This window comes from Physeter macrocephalus, chromosome 19 (assembly GCF_002837175.3).
Source record: "Physeter macrocephalus isolate SW-GA chromosome 19, ASM283717v5, whole genome shotgun sequence".
In the NCBI taxonomy this organism is placed as follows: Eukaryota; Metazoa; Chordata; class Mammalia; order Artiodactyla; family Physeteridae; genus Physeter; species Physeter macrocephalus.
Genome location: NC_041232.1, coordinates 47,829,557 through 47,849,400, shown reverse-complemented (window position 1 = coordinate 47,849,400; position 19,844 = coordinate 47,829,557). Strand labels below are relative to the sequence as shown.

General features: G+C 40.0%; 1 protein-coding gene across 4 annotated transcripts in view; it reads right to left on the bottom strand.

The window, feature by feature from the left end:
• Positions 1-19,844, bottom strand: part of MAPRE2 (microtubule associated protein RP/EB family member 2) — a 162,991-nt gene that overhangs the window by 59,033 nt on the left and 84,114 nt on the right. For all 4 annotated transcript variants that reach the window (XM_055080725.1, XM_024120710.3, XM_028479918.2 and 1 more), the window contains one exon: positions 13,552-13,679. In XM_055080725.1, the coding sequence (XP_054936700.1) occupies positions 13,552-13,679 (128 nt within the window). The remainder of the gene's footprint in view (positions 1-13,551; positions 13,680-19,844) is intronic.

Genomic DNA, 19,844 nt, shown 5'->3' with positions numbered 1-19,844 from the left:
TCAATGAAATCATAATTACCCTGTAGCTTATCATCTTGCATTTGAATGCCTTAGGGAAAAATATAAAACCCCAAATCTGCCTATGGATGCAGACAAAGATTCAGCCAACTGAAACAAGAAAGAAGTGGCAGGTGAAGAATCATCGTATTGGTTTGAAAGATTTCTTTTTAGCTGCTAATTGACGACCCAGAGCTGGATGCTTGGTTTCACTTCTAGTTTCTAACACCAGTGATTTCCTTTAGGGTAACGTGCTCATCAAATTTTATCAAAACAAGCTGCCTGACATATGCAGCTTCGTATCATAAGATCTGGCTTCTACATGGGAATCATGAATGAAGGAAGGGGGAGAGGCACTTGGAGTGCAGGCAGGAATGGTGTGCAGGACAAAATGTCACTGGCTCCCAGGGAGTCTGATACTGAAACTGGCAGCGAGACATACCAAAGACTGAAGGCCTAGAATAGAACTGAAGTTAGAATTTGGCATTCCAGACAGAGAAGGACAAGGAGGCACCGAAAAGCCTTTATTACACATGAAAAACAAGAAGAAAGGTACATGTGAAACCCATTCTGAAGGGGTCAGTTTTCTTATTAAGGTCATCAAAATAGAAGGTTCTGTAAAGCTGTAGTATCAGTAGATATAGACAGTTTCTCTGTGTCTCCATTCAGGTATTTTCACACATTTGTTTGTATTACCTCCTCTACTTTAATGGACAAAAAGTTTTTTCTTTAAGTACTGAAATTACATGTGTGACTATGTAAAAATGCAAGATTTAAATTAAGAAAAGCTTGAGGAGAAGGTAAGAATCTGAAAAGATAGATTTCCTATCTAATTTCTGTGGTTATAGGCTAAAGAAACGTCCATCTGTAGGTGGCACAGAGGGATGTCACTCTGTTTATTAATCAATGAAAAACCAATAAACCAACAACTACTTATTGAGGAATATGATTTTACTCTTAAAGTACCAAGGAATTTAGTTTTGAGAGGCCAGAGAAACACACATGGAAAAACTAGCAAAAGTACAAAACAACTCTAATAAGTGTTAACCTATGAGACACAGAAATACTAAAGGAATTAGTTCAAAAATTCTGCCCAATAAACTCCCCCAAAAGAGTAATCAATATTAACAAATGAAGTCAAGTCAAACTTGCATGGCCATTTCCAGTCCTCAAGGACCTTGACCTCTAATGTTGAGGTTACAGGTACTCAGTGACCTTAAGACTTTAAGAGGAGCACACAGAGTTTGTTGAAAGAATGGGCTGGAAGGTAGCATTGGAGATGGTCCTCAAAGGAGGCATTCCAAGCAAAAATGGGGAATTACAACATCTGATGAAAGATGAGTTTGGGCAAATGCAGACTATGGGTAGGGGAGTCATGAGGGCAGATGCTAGAAAGATGGTTGCAACCAGACTGTTCAAGGCTTTAAAAGCAGCAGCTTAATTTAATTTGGTAGGTAGTGGGGAACCAATGCTTATTTCTTGGCACAAGTATCTTTAGAGAAGAATCGCTAAATTGTGCCATTTTTAAGCTCCAATTGTAAGAACGTATCTATTTTAGGGACAAATGAGATTATGGATAAGTAAACTAGAGCTGTCCATCAACAGATGAATGGATAAAGAAAATGTGGGGCTTCCCTGGTGGCGCAGTGGTTGCGCGTCCGCCTGCCGATGCAGGGGAACCGGGTTCGCGCCCCGGTCTGGGAGGATCCCACATGCCGCGGAGCGGCTGGGCCCGTGAGCCATGGCCGCTGATCCTGCGGCGGCGGGGCCCGTGAGCCATGGCCGCTGATCCTGCGCGTCCGGGGCCTGTGCTCCGCAACGGGAGGGGCCACGGCAGAGGGAGGCCCGTGTACCACACACACACACACACACACACAAAAAAAAAAAAAAAAAAAAAAAAAATATGACACAAATGAACTTATTTATGAAGCAGAAACAGACTCACACACACAGGGAACAGACTTGTGGCTGCCAAGGGGGAGGGAAGGATTGGGAGTTTGGGATTAGCAGAGGCAAACTATTATATATAGGATGGATAAACAAGGTCCTACTGTATAGCACAGGGAACTATATTCAACATCCTGTGATAAACCATAATAGAAAAGAATATGAAAAAGAATATATATAATTGAATCACTTCATTGTACAGCAGAAATTAACAGAACACTGTAAGTCAACTATACTTCAATAAAATTTTTTTTTAATCCCTAAAGGTTATAAACTTTTCCCAATTTTTCAGGGAATTTCTACTGAATCATTGCTCATATCATTCTAGCAACAGTTCTATATGCAGGCCACTATGTGAACTCTGGGTATTATAGCTGATGAAGAGGCTTTTAGTATAGTGGAAGATGCAGTGGTGTGAACAGACCAGCATAAACCCGCAGTCCCTTTCTACACTGTGGACCACTCGCTCAGGTTGCCTTTTTAACAGCTAAAGTCACTGTCCCTGGGACTGGGAGCTGCAGGGTTCTTCCCACATCAAAGCCATTTCACCTGCTTTCCAAGGCTTGCAGGTGAGGGTTTCTTCTCTACTGCCACTCCCCATCACATCCAGTCTACCGGCTCTCGCCAATACCAGTACCAATACCAACACCATCCCCTATTTTCCAGAGGTGAGCACTCTTCCCCACAGCTCCCTGAGAAGAGGTCTAGAGGCCACAGAAAGCCCAGAAGGCCAGGGGTGGTACCAAAGGAAGCCCCCAGCAATTACAGAGGAACTACCATGTAACATTCATGCAGACTGTGATACCTAAGACTGTATTTTTCTATAATAAATTGCTTTCTGTATATTTTGCAGGTTAACCCCAGAACACTTTGCTTTTCTAAGCACAATTCTAGTATTAGAAGGAACCCAAATTAGTATGAGGACTGTATAAGTATTTACTTCTGAGATTCAATCACATGATCACAGAATAAATAGAAAGACTGGAATTTAACTTTAGTTAAAAAAAAAAAGAACAAAAAAGGCAGGAAAGGAGTTTTTTTAAAACACTGAATTTAAACACAATTATGTGTAATTTTAAAGTTGCCATACACCATGAATTGTGATACAAATGTAATCTAAAAGAAATCATAGTGGAGAAATGATCCTCCTTATGGAAGATTTCAAGAGAAACTGCAGGAAATTGTGCTGTCATGAGTTTCACATTTACATGCTTCTTATTGTCAAATAATTTGGTCATAAGAGCTTATGAGTGTTAATACTTGGATAAGAACAAACTCTTGCAAGGGAGGGGACAAATAAAGAGAGGTAATTTGCAATCGGCCCGAATTATGTAATGGTCACAGGGTGGAAAAAATCCAATCTGCGGAGTGATGGTTATTTTAAGAGGTGCCAAGCAATTCAATTTTTCTGTTTCCAGGTATGTAATTCTAACATGCCCAAACATTTGACAGTGACTTCTGACACTCCTTTTTTAATAGTGTCTACATGGCTGATAAACTGTAAATTTAAAACACAATTTGGGAAAAAATAGGTTAGAAAAAATAATTCCTTTTGAAGAACAGTAGAACTCGAAGATGCTTGGCTTCATCATCTCAGTTGTGTAGAAACTGGACGGCCTACTACTGCTTCAGATATTCAGAGCACAGACTGCCCATTCGTGTTATAAGGCCATTTGATGGTGAGACAGGCTGGAGGACCACTACTTTTTGTTCAGGGACCTTGCTCCACCTTTGCTTTGCACTGGGGAAAGCTGAGAAAAAGGATCTTGAATGCTCTGGATACAAATGTGTCAAGGGAGAACTTTGGTAGTAAAGGAATGGGTCCTAACTAGGTACAGTTTGTATTGCTTTTCGTACCTAGCTGTATCTCCAGATCCTAGCCCACCTTCTGACACACTGTAGGCACTTAATAAATATCTGCTGACTTCAGGAATACACAAAGCGATATGTCAGAACATCAAAAAAATACCTAAATAGTACCTTTACTTGAAATCCCCGACTTTCTCTTCTCAGCCTGAATCTTATCCGTATGAAAAACCTAGTTTCAATTTCAATTAAACTCCATTTCATAAATATGTATTGACCATCCACGAAATCTGCATGGCTGTTTGGCCAAAGACCCAAGAAGCTTTTCTAGGCTGACATAATCTCCCCTTTCTTCGAATACTACGGCATTTATTACCTGCCACTTCACTGCCCCCTCTTCTGCTGCCTTGAATCTTAACTTAGGTTTCAGAGTCTCATGTGTGCATGTACGTGCATAAAATGCTGCACCTTCTCTCTGCCTTGATCAAACGTTTTCTGCCTAAAATGTCGTTTTGCCACCTTTTACATTTGAACAGAAATTTCTCATTTGTTAAGTTTAGCCCAAACATCACCTCCTCTGTGGAGTTTTTCTGTTCCCAGTGCAGAATTAACTGTTTCACTATAATGGCTACAGAAGCCCAGCAGTAAGTTGGACTTGCATTTTAATTAGCCATCTCTCTCAGCTGACTGCTGGGTAACTCTCTAAGACCGGGGATGGGGTACAATTCATCTCTCTACTGGGCTGGCACAGTGTCCACTATGACTATAAACCACTGGCAGCTCTAGAATTTCCTCTATGGCAAACAGATATGGTAATAAGGGGACAGAACTGGATGCGAGACGGATGACTATTCTTAAATGTTGCACCAGCATGTCCCTTTGTACAAGACTGAGAAAACATCAACTTTTCATGTGAAAGGAGTTGGAGAAGTACTGACAGAGGTGCTCAGCACAGCTACAGCAATCCAGGTTCACTGAACAGAATGAAATACGTGGGAAACAGTGATTCCTTGAGTCATAAATCCTTTGGGGGGCCAAGCTGATAACAACATTATTCTAGAAGATGTTCTTTTTTCTCAGTAGCATAGATATTGAAGAAATGAGGATGTTAATTGTCCTCTAAGGTCCAAGCTTATTAAAATAAGCCTGGGTTCAGCGTGAGGAAAGGGCCACATTCTTGGGCTTCAAATGTGCACGTGTGTCTCTAAGGAGCCATTATTTTGGTTACTGTTCCACTGACCAGGGATTATCCTGAGGGAACCGAATCGCTGCAGGTGGCAACATTTCAGAGCCCCCTCATCTTGCTTGGAGGGTAAGAGAGTTTAGAGCAGGAGAGGAAGCAAGACGAACAGACAGAGAGAAGGGGAGCCTCTTCCCCCACCCACTCTCAGCACGTAGAGTTAAGATCGGGAGCAAATGCCTGTGTGTTTCTACTAGCATCTTGGCTACCTTTGGTAAGTAAGTTCTTGATGATGATACTAGGTCACAGTGTGCAATCAGCAGAATTACCAGATGTGTCTCATTACCTCAATTAGTAATTTAAAGGGTGGGGATGTGGACTTCTAACTCCTCTGTTCCTAGAGATGTTCAGTGGGCTCCTGATAAATGGATATGGAAAAAAAATCAAAAACGTGCACACGCACACACCCCTCTTCCACATCTACAGCGGCTGCACACACGAGCAAGGAGAGCATAAGGCTGTGATTCAGGGAGGCCCCAGCTAGCATCAGCCATGAACACTTGGCTTCTCTGGGCTTTTATCCTCTTATATAAAATAGGAATAAAAAAGTCCTATTCTTCTTCTGCTTACAGTTGTTATAAGAATTAAAATAAATAATACATATAAAAGCACAATGAAAATGCTAAAGGACAATACATAAATGTTGAGGCCCTATGACATCATTTTGCCCCTAATGTACAAAACCATGTATTATGTGGCTGGTTAAAATAATTGGAGCTATAAAAATGAAGAGGATGGAATGGGATTGTTTCAGCTATGAAATATGAATCTCCAAAATGCATGTTTGAGATTCAAAGGGCAAAGAACCAAAGAACAAAATGAGGTCCTTGGCCTCTCCTGCTAGCAAAGAAAGGGGATGAACACATTCCTAAGATCCTCCAGTTTATCTACTGAAAAACATTTGAGGGCTTCTCCAGTCCTTAAGTCTTTCCCCAGATAAACATATGAGGTGCTTAAGTAATCACAAATTCATTTATAAAAGGAAATGACTATTTTCCACCAATTTTCTACTCTTCCTGTTAAAGTCTTTAGATGATTTAAACTGAAGAGGAGAAAAGGGAAAGAAAAAAATAGCAATATAAATACAAAATGTTTCATAAAGAATATATCCATCACATAAAGTAATTAACATCTTTAGGAAAATCAAAATAACTTACAATGTGTTGGAACATACCTTTCCTTTTCCTTAAGATACTTGTTTTTAAAGATCTTGGTGAATGATTTCAAAATAAATGTATCATCATACGCTAAGCATCTTATCATAAAGCAAAGACAAAATCAGAGGAGAAGGAGCTCTAAAGGTTTCTGAAATTAGAATTATGAATCACAAAACCCAACATGTCCTGGCTCTAGCCCTATGATTCCCACACCCTTCACCAATATTTCTGGGGCCGTTGAGTCAGGGCTCCAGGCATCACGCTAACGGAGTCAACGTTGGGGGTTTGGAGATTCATTCCTTGGTCTAAGCCCCATACTCTCATCAGTATCACCTTCATCACCTGGACACACCCTACACTTCTTTTGATAACCTGCCCCCGGTACAACAATTCTCATTTCCAAACTCACAACCATGGACCCATTCATGGTTTTGGAGCAGGTGAAACCTGGCAGAGTCTTACTATAGTAGATTAGAAGAAAAGGAATCTGAACCCAAGGGGAGACTGCATGATAAAGATTTTGTGAATTAGTGATATACTTACTAAGAACCCTGAAGACAGGATTCATCTATGTCATCTGGGAATTTTCCCAGATAAGGAAAAACAGGAAAAGGTGAAAGTCTAGGATTTAATTAAGGGTACTGCCTTGTACAAATTCCTGCAGTTGTTCAATTTTGTGACTTTATTGAGAATTCTCAAAGGCAATCATTAAAATTTCTAATAACATGTCACCAATTTGCTTTGTTCCTGTTAAGACACAATATTAAGATCATAGTGATTACATGTTCCTTGATTTTTTGTTAGCATATAAACTGCCAGTCTTCATTCCAGGTGATCTGTTTTCCCTGTTTTACTTCCCCTAGTTTATGGTGTTCATCTCTACTTAGGAGGGATTCCAGTAGAAATGGGTAAGAAAGAAATGACACATCTGTAGGTCTGTCCCTCTAGAAAATACTAACGGAGTTGCCCGACACCTATTCAGTTAGAGGCCTGCCCAGTTATTGTATCACTGAGGACTGGCTTTACGGAACTGAAAATATTTGTTGCATTTCTTCCAAAGAACTGAGCAATTCCACGGTTTCCGAGAAAATCCCAGATGTATGCACAGTTTCTTCAAAGAAATAGAGTGAAAACAATTTTCACATACTCATATGATATCATCCGGAAAAACTCTACATTTCTCTTAGAGAAACAACATACTTCATGTATTTAAGGGCTGGACCTAATAAAACACACATTATCCTGCGTCCTGGTCACCCCATATGACTCAAGAAGAGGATTTCTGAGGTATTTCACAAACTTTGGCCATTCTTCAGCCATTCTAAGGCAGCACCCACTAACTCCCAAAGAATCTGAAGGAAGGTGTTTCTCCACAGACTTGCTGTGTTCCCCACCTATCCTTTGTAAGCTCAAAGCTCTTCCAAAACAGCACTGGCCACAGTGTGCTTTCTAGTTTTCTGCAGGACAGTGCCCTGCCATACTGAACTCTTAGAGGACCACAACCCCATCTTATTAATCCAGATCCCCAGGGCCTAGGCCAAAGAAGGGCTCAAAACATGTGTAAATAAAAGTAAATTGATGAAAAAAAAAAAAGTAAATTGATTGTCAGAACTTAATACAGTAATGAGACAGATGAAGAGATGGCTGACTGCTTTCAATACATATACGTGTGTGTGTGTATATATATATCAATACATATATCATCTATGTAAAAAAAACAAAATTTATAGGGGCAGTTGGATAAATGGAGGTGAATGCATACACTTTTTCCCACTATGGTATTTAGCATTACAAAATGCAGTAAAACAGAAAAACCACAACAAAAACACCAATTTATGTTTATTTTTGGTAACAAAGTAGCAAATATCTATAAACAAACATGTTTAGAAGGAAAAATATACTACTGTATCCCATATTCTGCTCAAAAAATAAACTCCCTTTTGACTGGTACATTAGTGGAGACACAGGAGTGTATTATCCACTGCAACAACTGAACCCAATGTTGGACCTCCCTCCCCACCTTTTTCCACCTCACTTTTTGCCCACACCCCTGCCCCGCTCGCCAATTAGTTGGTTTGCTGAGACCAAGCAAACGGATTTTAAAATTAACTTCAGCAAAATAAAATCAGAGAAAACCTGTCAGCAAAACCCCTAAAACCCCACCTCTCTACATAATACACCACAAATATGAATAATATTCCACTATAATACAATTACATCTGTAACAATAGTAACACAATCCAAGATGACTTAACTTTCTGAAAGCAAATATCAGTCTATTATTTTATAAAGCTAAGTAAGCTCTGGAGCTACCAGACACCAACGAAATATCCTTACTTGGTTTCAGTTCAAGAGAGCCAACTCTCTTGAGAAGGTCTACTAAATTTAGACTCTGAGCTGATTTCATCACTAACCTGTCCTCCTGACAGAGGTCTCTGTGGACAGGAGGAAGAAGGCACCGGGGACCCCATACTAGGGCGAGAACAACCTATTTCACAGGCACAGACTACAGCCAAAAACGTCACAAAGAACGCTCTGCTGGGCTCAGAGCACCTGTCCTACAGGTCCCAGGCACGGCTGACAACCACACCTCTGAATCCTGCAGTGTTACTGTAAAGGCTAGCCCCTTCTGGGAGCCATGAAGGACTGAGAATTGTCATTTTTGACTATGATATGACCAGCTGGATTCAGGAACTTTCCTGGAAGAAGAAAACACCAAAAACTTGATCCAAGACAAAGCCTGAAACAATGTGGAGAAGCACAAAATGAAGCTGAATCGAACCCTGATCATTTTGCTTTTAAAAAATATTTATTTATTTATTTATTTATTTATTTAATTTATTTAGGCTGTGCCGGGTCTTAGTTGCAGCAAGCGTGTGGGATCTAGTCCCCTGACCAGGGATCGAACCCGGGCCCCCTACATTGGGAGCACAGAGTCTTACCCACTGGACCAACAGGGAAGTCCCTCTGTCTTTTTTTTTTAATGCTAGTCAATTAAAGATCTACAATTTTCCATTCTAAAAAAATGGTTTCATCCAAACCAAATTTTATTCAAATACTAAAATGCTCATGAAAATCACTGAGCTGTTATAACTAGCCTAGTGACAGTACTGGAATCTGAGCATCAGTGGTTTGCTTGTGCTGTGGACAGAGTGGGGAGGAGGAAAGGAAGGTGGCACAGAGAGAGAAGGGCAGGCTGCCTCTCTAGCCTCTCTCTCCCATGCATGGGAGAGTTGCTCGTCAGATGCCCACTGGCCAAGCTCTGGCAGTGACCCAGCAGTGGACCAATGTTAGAGCAGAGGATGGGGGCGAAGAGGCAAAGGAAAGATACATTCCTTCTACTCCCAACCAACTCAACTCCCTGCCTCATTTCTTTTTGCTCTTCTTCTCCAGATAGTTCACTACCTTTGCTATCATCTCCAATATGGTACCTCGAGTCACTAAAGTGGATTTATAGGGATTCATAGCACCATACTGCCCATTCTATCTCTCTCTCTGAAAAATTTTTTTTATTTACAGATTTTCATTTTTTCTCTTAACTATATGTCCATTCTCTCTCTTGAATCCCGTGTAAAATATCTAGTAAACTGGTTTGAGCCGGTATTAAAGTAAAACCAAAATGTGTCACCCTACAAAAAGCCCTAAACATTTTATTAGGCAATTGAACTAAAAACATAAAATATTTTTAAGCCAAACAAATCTGGTATTTCATGTGGTTCAATCCCCTATCCCAACGTGGGAAATCCACAAATATTCATTTTCAAATCAAATGTAGATCAGCCGTATACTGTCATATTATTATAGGCAGTATTCATACCCATTGACAGCCTGTTCATTTATACAGTCCAGCTTTTCACTTGAAACATAAAGGTTGCTGTTCACAAGAAATGAATGCAAACTAAATATGCATATGACTGTATGACCCAGATTTCATGTCCAAAGACAATTTCATAAGGTTACATCGTTGGGATAAAATTAAGAGGAGAAAAGAGTGAGTCATTTTCATTCTTCTGCAACTCACTGCAACATGTTTCTAAGTGTTAAACCTCATACCATCTCTCCTTTAAAAAGCTTTTAAAATGCTTAGATGGAAACAAATGAGATGTTATATAAAGGCAGAAATTTCTGCAGAAAAAGGCACACAACACGTGAAGCGGTATGTCAGTTCTTTATGAGCTAAAGAAAGCTGATGTTAGTTTTAATATTAGCTGGAGGGCAATCTCTTAGCTGGAAATTAAAAAAAAAGAAATAGGAAATAATGCAAATGAGGGAAAAAATGCCAAAGGGGGACTGCTAGGATTGGAACATAAACCTTTAGGAAAAAGAGTAAGGAACAATTTGATTGAATAAGAAAAAAAATCAGTCAACTATGTGAAGGTATTTTGTGTATGTTTTTCCACAGCGCACAGCTAAAATAATATCACACACAGTAAACTAAAGAAATTAAAATGAAACTGAAAGGAAAATATATTTTCCAAGAAATCTGACTGACTACTCATTAAGTATGCTGAGGATAAATCACTTAGGTCACCAATATTTGGTTTTGTTCTCATCCTAATAGCACTGTCCTAGCTGCCTTCAATGTCTTCTAGAACAAAGAAGGGTATAAATAAATAAAAAGATAGCACTTCCTGCTAAATGCAATTGCTGAAGGCAAGAGAAAAGTCACAGACTAAATTATGAATGAGGAAATCGTGCCAGATAAATTCTGGATATTTTAACTTTACTTTTAGTGGTTTGGAGTTTCTCTAAAATGCACTGCAAGCTCTTGGCTGCAGCACAGAAGTACTTGGGATGCTTGTTAGAATGCAGACTTTAGGTTTCACACATCCAGAGACACTGATTTAGAAGGTGAAGGATCCCAAGAACCTGCATTCTTAAGCAGCTTCTCAGAAGATTATAGATGCACATGGTCCGCAGTTCACACCCTGATGAAACTACTGCCTAAAATAAAAGACATGTCTCTCTACTGTGGACATTAACATGTTTTTCTGAGCCAAAAAAACCCACCAAAAAACAAAAAAATATCCAAAAAACAAAAAACCAAGACAAACAAACAAAAAAATGTATTTCAATAGAGAAAGGAACCTTTACATATAATTTAAATAAATATATATTTAAATATTCTTCTGAACCATCAACCTTGTAACCTTAGGTAATAGTGAGTTATCCTAACGTAAATGATCTATTCTCATGATCAAAATGGTTTCTACAGGTTTCATCAAGCCACGCTGGATAGCAACATAGCTACATACGACTATAAAATGCACACCAATGCTTTCTTTAAGGAAACGGTACAAGAACTCTTCACAGATGCTACCAAAATTTTTGTTGAATTTGCCTTATGTGAAATTTGAAAGATATGCATAGAAATTATACATATTTATATAAATAATAGGTACACACACATACACACACATATATATGCACACATACACTCCAGCATTTATTACTACTGTATCTAAAAATTCGAATTTGCTTCTCATTTCATTTGTCAGCAAAAACTCCCCAAGTGCATTACATAGGAAGCTCCTCATGGGCTCCTTCAACACTTTAGACCCATGACTGGCAATTTTCTCTATGACTCTTTTTCTTATCTCCTTCCTTTCTGTGTCTCTTTTTCTTTGATAACCAACCCCATGACTCTTATCCACAGGTACATACAGCCACTTTATGGGAAAGATACACAGCTTTGTCTTTGCCCCACAGCAGTTTCCAACTGATTTTCATTCATCCCAATATGACCATTTCTGAGGGAAGAGTATGTGTCAGGCCCTAAGGAGAAACGGACCCACAATTACAATATAAAGTGGTATTCGCTATTAACAGAAAAGGGATGGCTAATAACAGAAAACACTCTGGGTTGTTTTTCCTCCAGCAAATTAAAAATAAAATGTTAGAGAGCTCCAGAACGCACAGCAAGAACGGCACCATAAAACTTGACTGAGTGGAGATTTGCAGTTGAGGAGCATGCAACAGGGGCTGTTTCTGTCAGTAATTTTTAGAAGTCATTTCAATAGGCCAACAACACACACCTGGGGCGTCATCATAGTCTAAGTCAGCTTTTCTCTAGCTCGTACTGCAGGGCGAAGAACTGGCCGGTAAGCATCCATTACTGACCTCACAAATCACAGTATTGATATTAGAGGCCTGGGTGCAGAAAGGGTGGGTGAGGCAATGCCTAGGTTCTGGCCACCCTCACTGTCTTGCTCATGAGAAAATGGTGATGGGAGAAGAGGTGTCAGCAGATGGGAAGTTTGTCTGCTAGTCGATTCTAAGCCAGTCTAGATGTGGAGAAGGGAGAGTGTATTCACTGGGGGGTTGGATTTGGGCACATCTGAGAGTGACTAGTGCAGGCGTTCCAAATTCTGACGGCACCACATGAAACCCTTCTACACATGACCCACTGAGAAAGCCAGCAGAACGCCCTTCTGCTGCCCCAACACCACTGAACCCGCTCTACCTGATGACTATTTTGTACCTATCATGTCTCATGGGATTTCACATGAATACATTTCAGTAATATTTTCTAGTAACACCATTTCCGGTCAGAGCCAGAGGCAGAGAGGAAATCTCTTACCTGTTAGTTCACAGGAAGAAAATACTTCCTGTTCCCAAAGGAAGACTATTTCTTTGATAAATACTCTAACCTAAGAAAGAATTACTTTACTAGTGACATGTCCTTTAACAAGCCCCTACTTTATCAGTAAGAGCTGGACCCTCTAACACAGTGTGGCATGCATTACTCTGCAAGGGTGGGCACAGCGTTCCGTGAACACTGTGGAGCCTGGGAGATCTGCGGAACCCTTTGGGGGGGTGACAACCGAGTTGGATTTTAAAGTGTGAACGAGATTTTACTGCAAATGAAAAGAAGGACAAAGGGAGCCTGAAAAAAAGCTGTGGGATGCAAAAAGGAAGGAGTCTTTAGGCAACAAAGAGTATTTTGTGGGACTGAGGCACAGGGGAGAGAGATGTGGAAGATGATGACACCAAGGAGATGGGTTGCAGCCAGAACAGAAAGGACCTTATCAGCCACCTCAAGGAGTGGATTTTATCCTGGAGGAAGGACAATGTGGAGCCTGGAAGGTTTTTAAGGAGAGGTGTTGCAGGACCCAATCTGCATATTAGGAGGAGACACGTGGTGGCTGACAGGGGGTGACGGAGAAGAGGCTGGGAGACCAGTGACAGAGCTTAAGCGAGACCATTCATAACATGTGTCGTTAGGTGGCCATCATTTTCCCCCATATGTTCTTCAATTATATCTGAGCTTTCCCCCTTTAATTGTATATCAATACGGATACATATATTTTTTCCGACCCAAAATACATCACCTGTGGTTCATAAAATCACATTCCACTCGATAGGGAGTAAACGTTTATGTAAATACTTAAAAGAATCTCTTACCTGAACAAAGCTGTTCCACTTTCGTGTAGTTTAAAGATACTATGTCATTAACCCAGGCAATGATGTCATGTCGGCTCATAGTCTCTTGGGTTATCGAGGTAGAATACACATTGACTGCCATTCCCCAACTAGAAAACACAAACAAACAAAGTTTATGTACCTACAAGGAAAAAATTAACTCAGAAAGATGACAGACATCCATTCAAGCTCTGAATCCCTGACAGAACTCTAAGGCTGTAAAAGTCCTGCTCTGGCTAAGCCGTTTCTCTTCCCTTTCTCTCTGTTCTACGTGTTTGCTATAATATGGTTAAATCTCATATATTGTTCGTTCAGCATCATTTTTTTGTCTCCCTCAACTTGACTCAAATGTTCTTCAGGTTCTGAGATTCCTAATCTCTCATGTAATTTAGTGTCTCACTTAGAAGGTAAGTTGGGGAATTCCCTGGTGGTCCAGTGGTTAGGACTTCACACTCTGACTGCCAAGGGCCTGGGTTCAATCCCTGGATGGGGAACTAAGATCCCATGAGCCGTGCAGCCCAGCCAAAAAAAAAAAAGAAAGTGAGTTGGGAATATTTTTTATCAGCTTTAGAGAAAAGGAAATTCACTTTAGAAACAGGTTACAAATACACTTCATTAGAAAAAAAATCCTTGGGACTTCCCTGGTGGCGCAGTGGTTAAGAATCCACCTGCCAATGTGGGGGCCATGGGTTCTAGCCCTGGTCTGGGAAGATCCCACATGCCGCGGAGCAGCTAAGCCCGTGCGCCACAACTACTGAATCTGCGCTCTACAGCCCAAGAGCCACAACTACTGAGCCCACGTGCCCCAACTATGGAAGCCCACGTGCCTAGAGCCTACGCTCTGCAACAAGAGAAGCCACCACAATGCGAAGCCCGCACACCGCAACGAAGAGCAGCTCCCGCTCGCCGCAACTAGAGAAAGACTGCGCACAGCAACGAAGACCCAATGCAGCCAAAAATAAATAAATAAATTTATTTTTTTAAAAAAGAAGAAAAGTCCTCACCTGATAGTCTCTATCAGTCTCTAAAAGCTTTGGACAAAGCCTTGAAAAAAAAAGTATACAAAAAGTATGTGGATAATCTGGAAGTCCTGCCTGATTGCACGAGTCTTCCTTTCAGCTATGATTGTTAATATACTCCTTCTGACCATTTCATGACACTTACTACTTCCCCCAACTTTTCGCTGGAGGGGTACACGTTGGCCATAGAAAAGGTAACAGAAAAGGTTTGTTTTGCTTAAAATGCTTTGATAGCTAGAGTTCGGTGTAATTGGTTTCCTTTTCTTAATTAATAAACTTTATTTCTTAGAGCAGCTTTAGGTTCACTGCAAAATTGAGTGGAAAGTACAGAGTTTTCCCACATACCCCCCTGTCCTCCACTGCCCCCCCGATCTCCCCAACCGGCTGGTACATGTTAAAATTGGTGAACCTACAATGACACATTATCACCCAGGTTCCACAGTTTACATTAGGTTCACTCTTGGTGTTATACATTGCGCAGGCTGTGACAAATGTACAGTGCCATGTATCCACCACTGTAGTACCATACAGAATAGCTTCAGTGCCCTAAAAATCCTCTGTGCTCTGCTGATTCATCCCTCCCTCCTACCATTCCTGGCAACCACTGATTTCTTTTAATGTCTCCATAGTTTTACCTTTTCCAGAATGTCACATAGTTGGAACCATAGACTGGCTTCTTTCAGTAATGCACATTTAAAGTGCCTCCATGCCTTTCCAGGGCTTGAGAGCTCACTTCTTTTTAGCGCTGAATAATACTGCACTGTCTGAATGTACCACTCACCTACTGAAAGACATCTTGGTTGCCATCAAGTTCTGGCAATTATGAATAAAGATGCTATAAATATCCATGCGCAGGTTTTTATAAGTTTTCATTCATTTGGGTAAATACCAAACAGCATGAGCGATGGGTTGCATGGTAAGAGTATATTCAATTTTATAAGAAACTGCCAAACTGTCTTGCAAAGTCACTGCACCATTTTCCATTCCCAACAGCAATGAATGAAAGTTACTATAGATTAGTTTGCATTTTCTAGAATTTTCTATAAATAGAATCACATAGTATATACATTTGTATGGCTTCTTTCATAAAAACTGTGAGATCCATGTTGCACTGTATATCACTAGTTCACACCTTTTCACTGCTGAGTAGTGTTCCATTGTATGTATATATTGAGTTTGTTTATTCATTTACCTGTTGATGGACATTTGGGTTGTTTACAGTTTGGGGCTATTATAAATAAAGTCATTATGAACATTAAAAAAAAAGAGAAAGTTCCAGGACTTCCCTGGTGGCGCAGTGGTTGAGAATCCGCCCGCTGCTGCAGGGGACACAGGTTCGACCCCTGGTCTGGGGGGATCCCGCATGCCATGGAGCAACTAGGCCTGTGAGCCTGCGCTCTGGAGCCTGTGAGCCACGACTGCTGGGCCCGCGCACCTGGAGCCCGTGCTCTGCAGCGGGGGAGGCCACCACGGTGGGAGGCCCACGCACCGTGGCAAAGGGTGGCCCCTGCTCGTCGCAGCTGGAGGGGGCCCATGCGCAGTAGCGGGAACCCAACGCAGCCAACAAATTAAATAAATAAATAAATAAATAAAGGAAAGTTCCTATTGCTTCATATCCTCACCAAAATTTGGTATTGTCGGTATTTTGGATTTTGGCCATTCTAATAGGTGTACAGTGGTAACAAATTCTTTTTAATATTTAAACCTGGCTGAAATTTTGCAATTTTACTAATTTTGTACGATTATACCACACATAATTTTTTATAAAATGTGTGTATGTATATATATATACACTTTTATTTTGAAAGTTTTCTGATATATGCAAAAGGAGAGAGAACAGAATAACAAATCAGTTGTGTTCACTTCTTGGTTTCAACAATTATCTATACTTGGCCAATCTTGTTTCATTTATATCCCCATCAACACTCCCATCCTCCCACCCTCCATCTCCCAAGCCAGATTACTTTGAAGTAAATGCCAAGCATTATATGATCTCACCTCTAAGTATTTTTGTATGTGTCTCTAAAAGATAAGGACATTAAAAAGAAAACAAAACCACAACAGCATTATCACATCTAAAAATAAAATTTCTTAATATCATCAAATATGCATTAGAATTTTGTTTCAATTTGTTTGAATCTGAATTCAAATAAGATTCATACGCTGTGATTCTTTGATATGTACTTTCTTTTATCTATAGGATTCTTCTCCATTTCTAATATTTCCCTTGCATTAAAAAAAAACTGTTGTTGAAGGAATGGGTTGTTTGTCTTGTAGAATTTCCACAATCTAGATTTTTCTGGCTGCATCTCATTGGTGCCTTTTAACATATTCCTCTCTCCCTTGTATTCCCAGAAACTGGTAATTTGACCTAGAGGCTTGCTCTGATTCAAGTTCTAATGGAGGAGAGGGGACAAGACTATTTCATGCAGTGTTGCAACTTCTGTCAGGAGACACATACTGTCTGATTGACTCCTTAAGTGATATAGTTAGCCACTGATGGTATCTGACTAGGTCCAACAACTCTTTAGAGACTTCAAAGTGATATTCTATTATTCATTCTTTTTTCTTAAATTGAAGTATAGTTGATCTATAATGTTGTATACATCAGTGACTCAGTCATACATACATATGTATATATCCCTATATATTCTTTTCAGATTCTTTTCCATTATAGGTTATTTCAAGTTATTGAATATATTTCCCTGTGCTTTACAGTAGGTCACTGTCATTTATCTATTTTATACATACTAGTGTGTACATGTTAATCCCAAACTCCTAATTTATCCCTCCCCCTGCCCCTTTCCCCTTTGGTGACCATGAGTTTGTTTTCCATGTCTATGAGTCTGTTTCTGTTTTGTAAATAAGTTCAGTTGCATTTTATTTTTTAGATTCCACATGTAAGTGACATCATGTGATATTTGTCTTTCTCTGTCAGACTTACTCCACTTAGTGTGATAATCTCTAGGCCCATCCATGTTGCTGCAAATGGCATTATTTCATTTTTTTGTGGCTGAGTAATATTTCACACACACACACACACACACACACACACACACACACACACACACACACACCTGTCGATGGACACTTAGGTTGCTTCCATGTCTTGGCTATTATAAGTAGTGCTGCTGTGAACAATGGGGTTCGTGGATCTTTTCGAATTAGAGTTTTCCTCTTTCCTGGATATATGCTCAGGTGGTATTGCTGGATCATATGGTAACTTTATTTTTAGTTTTTTAAGGAACCTCCATACTGTTCGGCCCATCCATGTTGCTGCAAATGGCATTATTTCATTTTTTTGTGTCAGAGTTATATCACACACACACACACACACACACACACACACACACACACACACACACCTGTCGATGGACACTTAGGTTGCTTCCATGTCTTGGCTATTATAAGTAGTGCTGCTGTGAACAATGGGGTTCGTGGATCTTTTCGAATTAGAGTTTTCCTCTTTCCTGGATATATGCTCAGGTGGTATTGCTGGATCATATGGTAACTTTATTTTTAGTTTTTTAAGGAACCTCCATACTGTTCTCCATAGTGTCTGCACCAATTTACATTCCCACCAACAGTGTAGGAGGGTTCCCTTTTCCCTACACCCTGTCCAGCATTTATTATTTGTAGACTTTTTGTTGATGGCCATTCTGACCAGTGTGAGGTGGTACCTAATTGTAGTTTTGACTTGCATTTCTCTAATAATTAACGATGTTGAACATCTTTTCATGTGCCTATTGGCCATCTATATGTCTTCTTTGGAGAAATGTCTATTTAGATCTTCTGCCCATTTTGTATTGGGTTGTTTGTTTTTTGATATTGACTTTTCATTTGCCTATTGGCCATCTATATGTCTTCTTTGGAGAAATGTCTATTTAGATCTTCTGCCCATTTTGTATTGGGTTGTTTGTTTTTTGATATTGAGCTACATGACCTGTTTGTATATTTAGGAAATTAAGCCCTTGTGAGTTGCACTGTTTGCAAATCTTTTCTCCCATTGTATTTTTGTTTTGTTTATGGTTTCCTTTGCTGTGCAAAAGCTTATAAGTTTGATTAGGTCCCATTTGTTTATTTTTGCTTTTACTTCTATTACCTTAGGAGACTGATCTAAGAAGGTATTGCTATGATTTATGTCAGAGAATGTTTTGCCTATGTTCTCTTCTAAGAGCTTTATAGTGTCATGTCTTATATTTAAGTCTTTAAGCCATCTTGGGTTTATTAATTTTTTATAAATTTATTTATTTATTTTTGGCTGCGTTGGGTCTTTGTTGCTGTGTGTGGGCTTTTTCTAATTGTGGCGAGCGGGGCCTACTCTTCGTTGCGGTGCACGGGCTTCTCATCACAGTGGCTTCTCTTGTTGCAAAGTACAGGCTCTAGGTGCATGGGCTTCAGTAGTTGTGGCACGTGGGCTCAGTAGTTGTGGCTCGCAGGCTCTAGAGCACAGGCTCAGTAGTTGTGGCACACGGGCTTAGTTGCTCTGTGGCATATGGGATCTTCCTGGACCAGGGCTTGAACCCGTGTCCCCTGCATTGGCAGGCAGATTCTTAACCACTGCGCCACCAGGAAAGTCTGAGTTTATTTTTGTGTATGGTGTAAGAGAGTGTTCTAACTTCACTGATTTACATGTGGCTGTTCAGCTTTCCCAATACCACTTGCTGAGGAGACTGTCTTTTCTCCATTTTATATTCTTGCCTCCTTTGTCGAACACTAGTTAACCGTAGGTATGTGGGTTTATTTCTGGGCTCTCTATTCTGTTCCATTGATCCATATGTCTGTTTTTGTGCCAATACCACACTGTTTTGATTACTGTAGCTTTGTAGTATTGTCTGAAATCCGTGAGGGTTATGCCTCCAGCTTTGTTCTTTTTCCTCAGGAATGCTTTGGCAATTCTGGGTCTTTTGTGGTTCCATATAAGTTTTAGGATTATTTGTTCTAGTTGTGTGAAAAATGTCATGGGTAATTTGATAGGGATGGCATTAAATCTGTAGATTGTTTTGGATAGTATGGCCATTTAAACAATATTAATTCTTCCAATCCAAGAGCATGAACTATCTTTCCATTTCTTTGAATGATCTTCAATTTCCTTTATCAATGTTTTATAGCTCTTAGCCTGTAAGTCTCTAACCTCCTTGGTCAGTTTTATTCCTAAGTCTTTTTATTTTTGATGCAATTTTAAAAGGGATTTTTTTTCTTCTTCTTTCTGATACTTCATTATTAGTGTAAAAAAGTGCAACAGGGCTTCCCTGG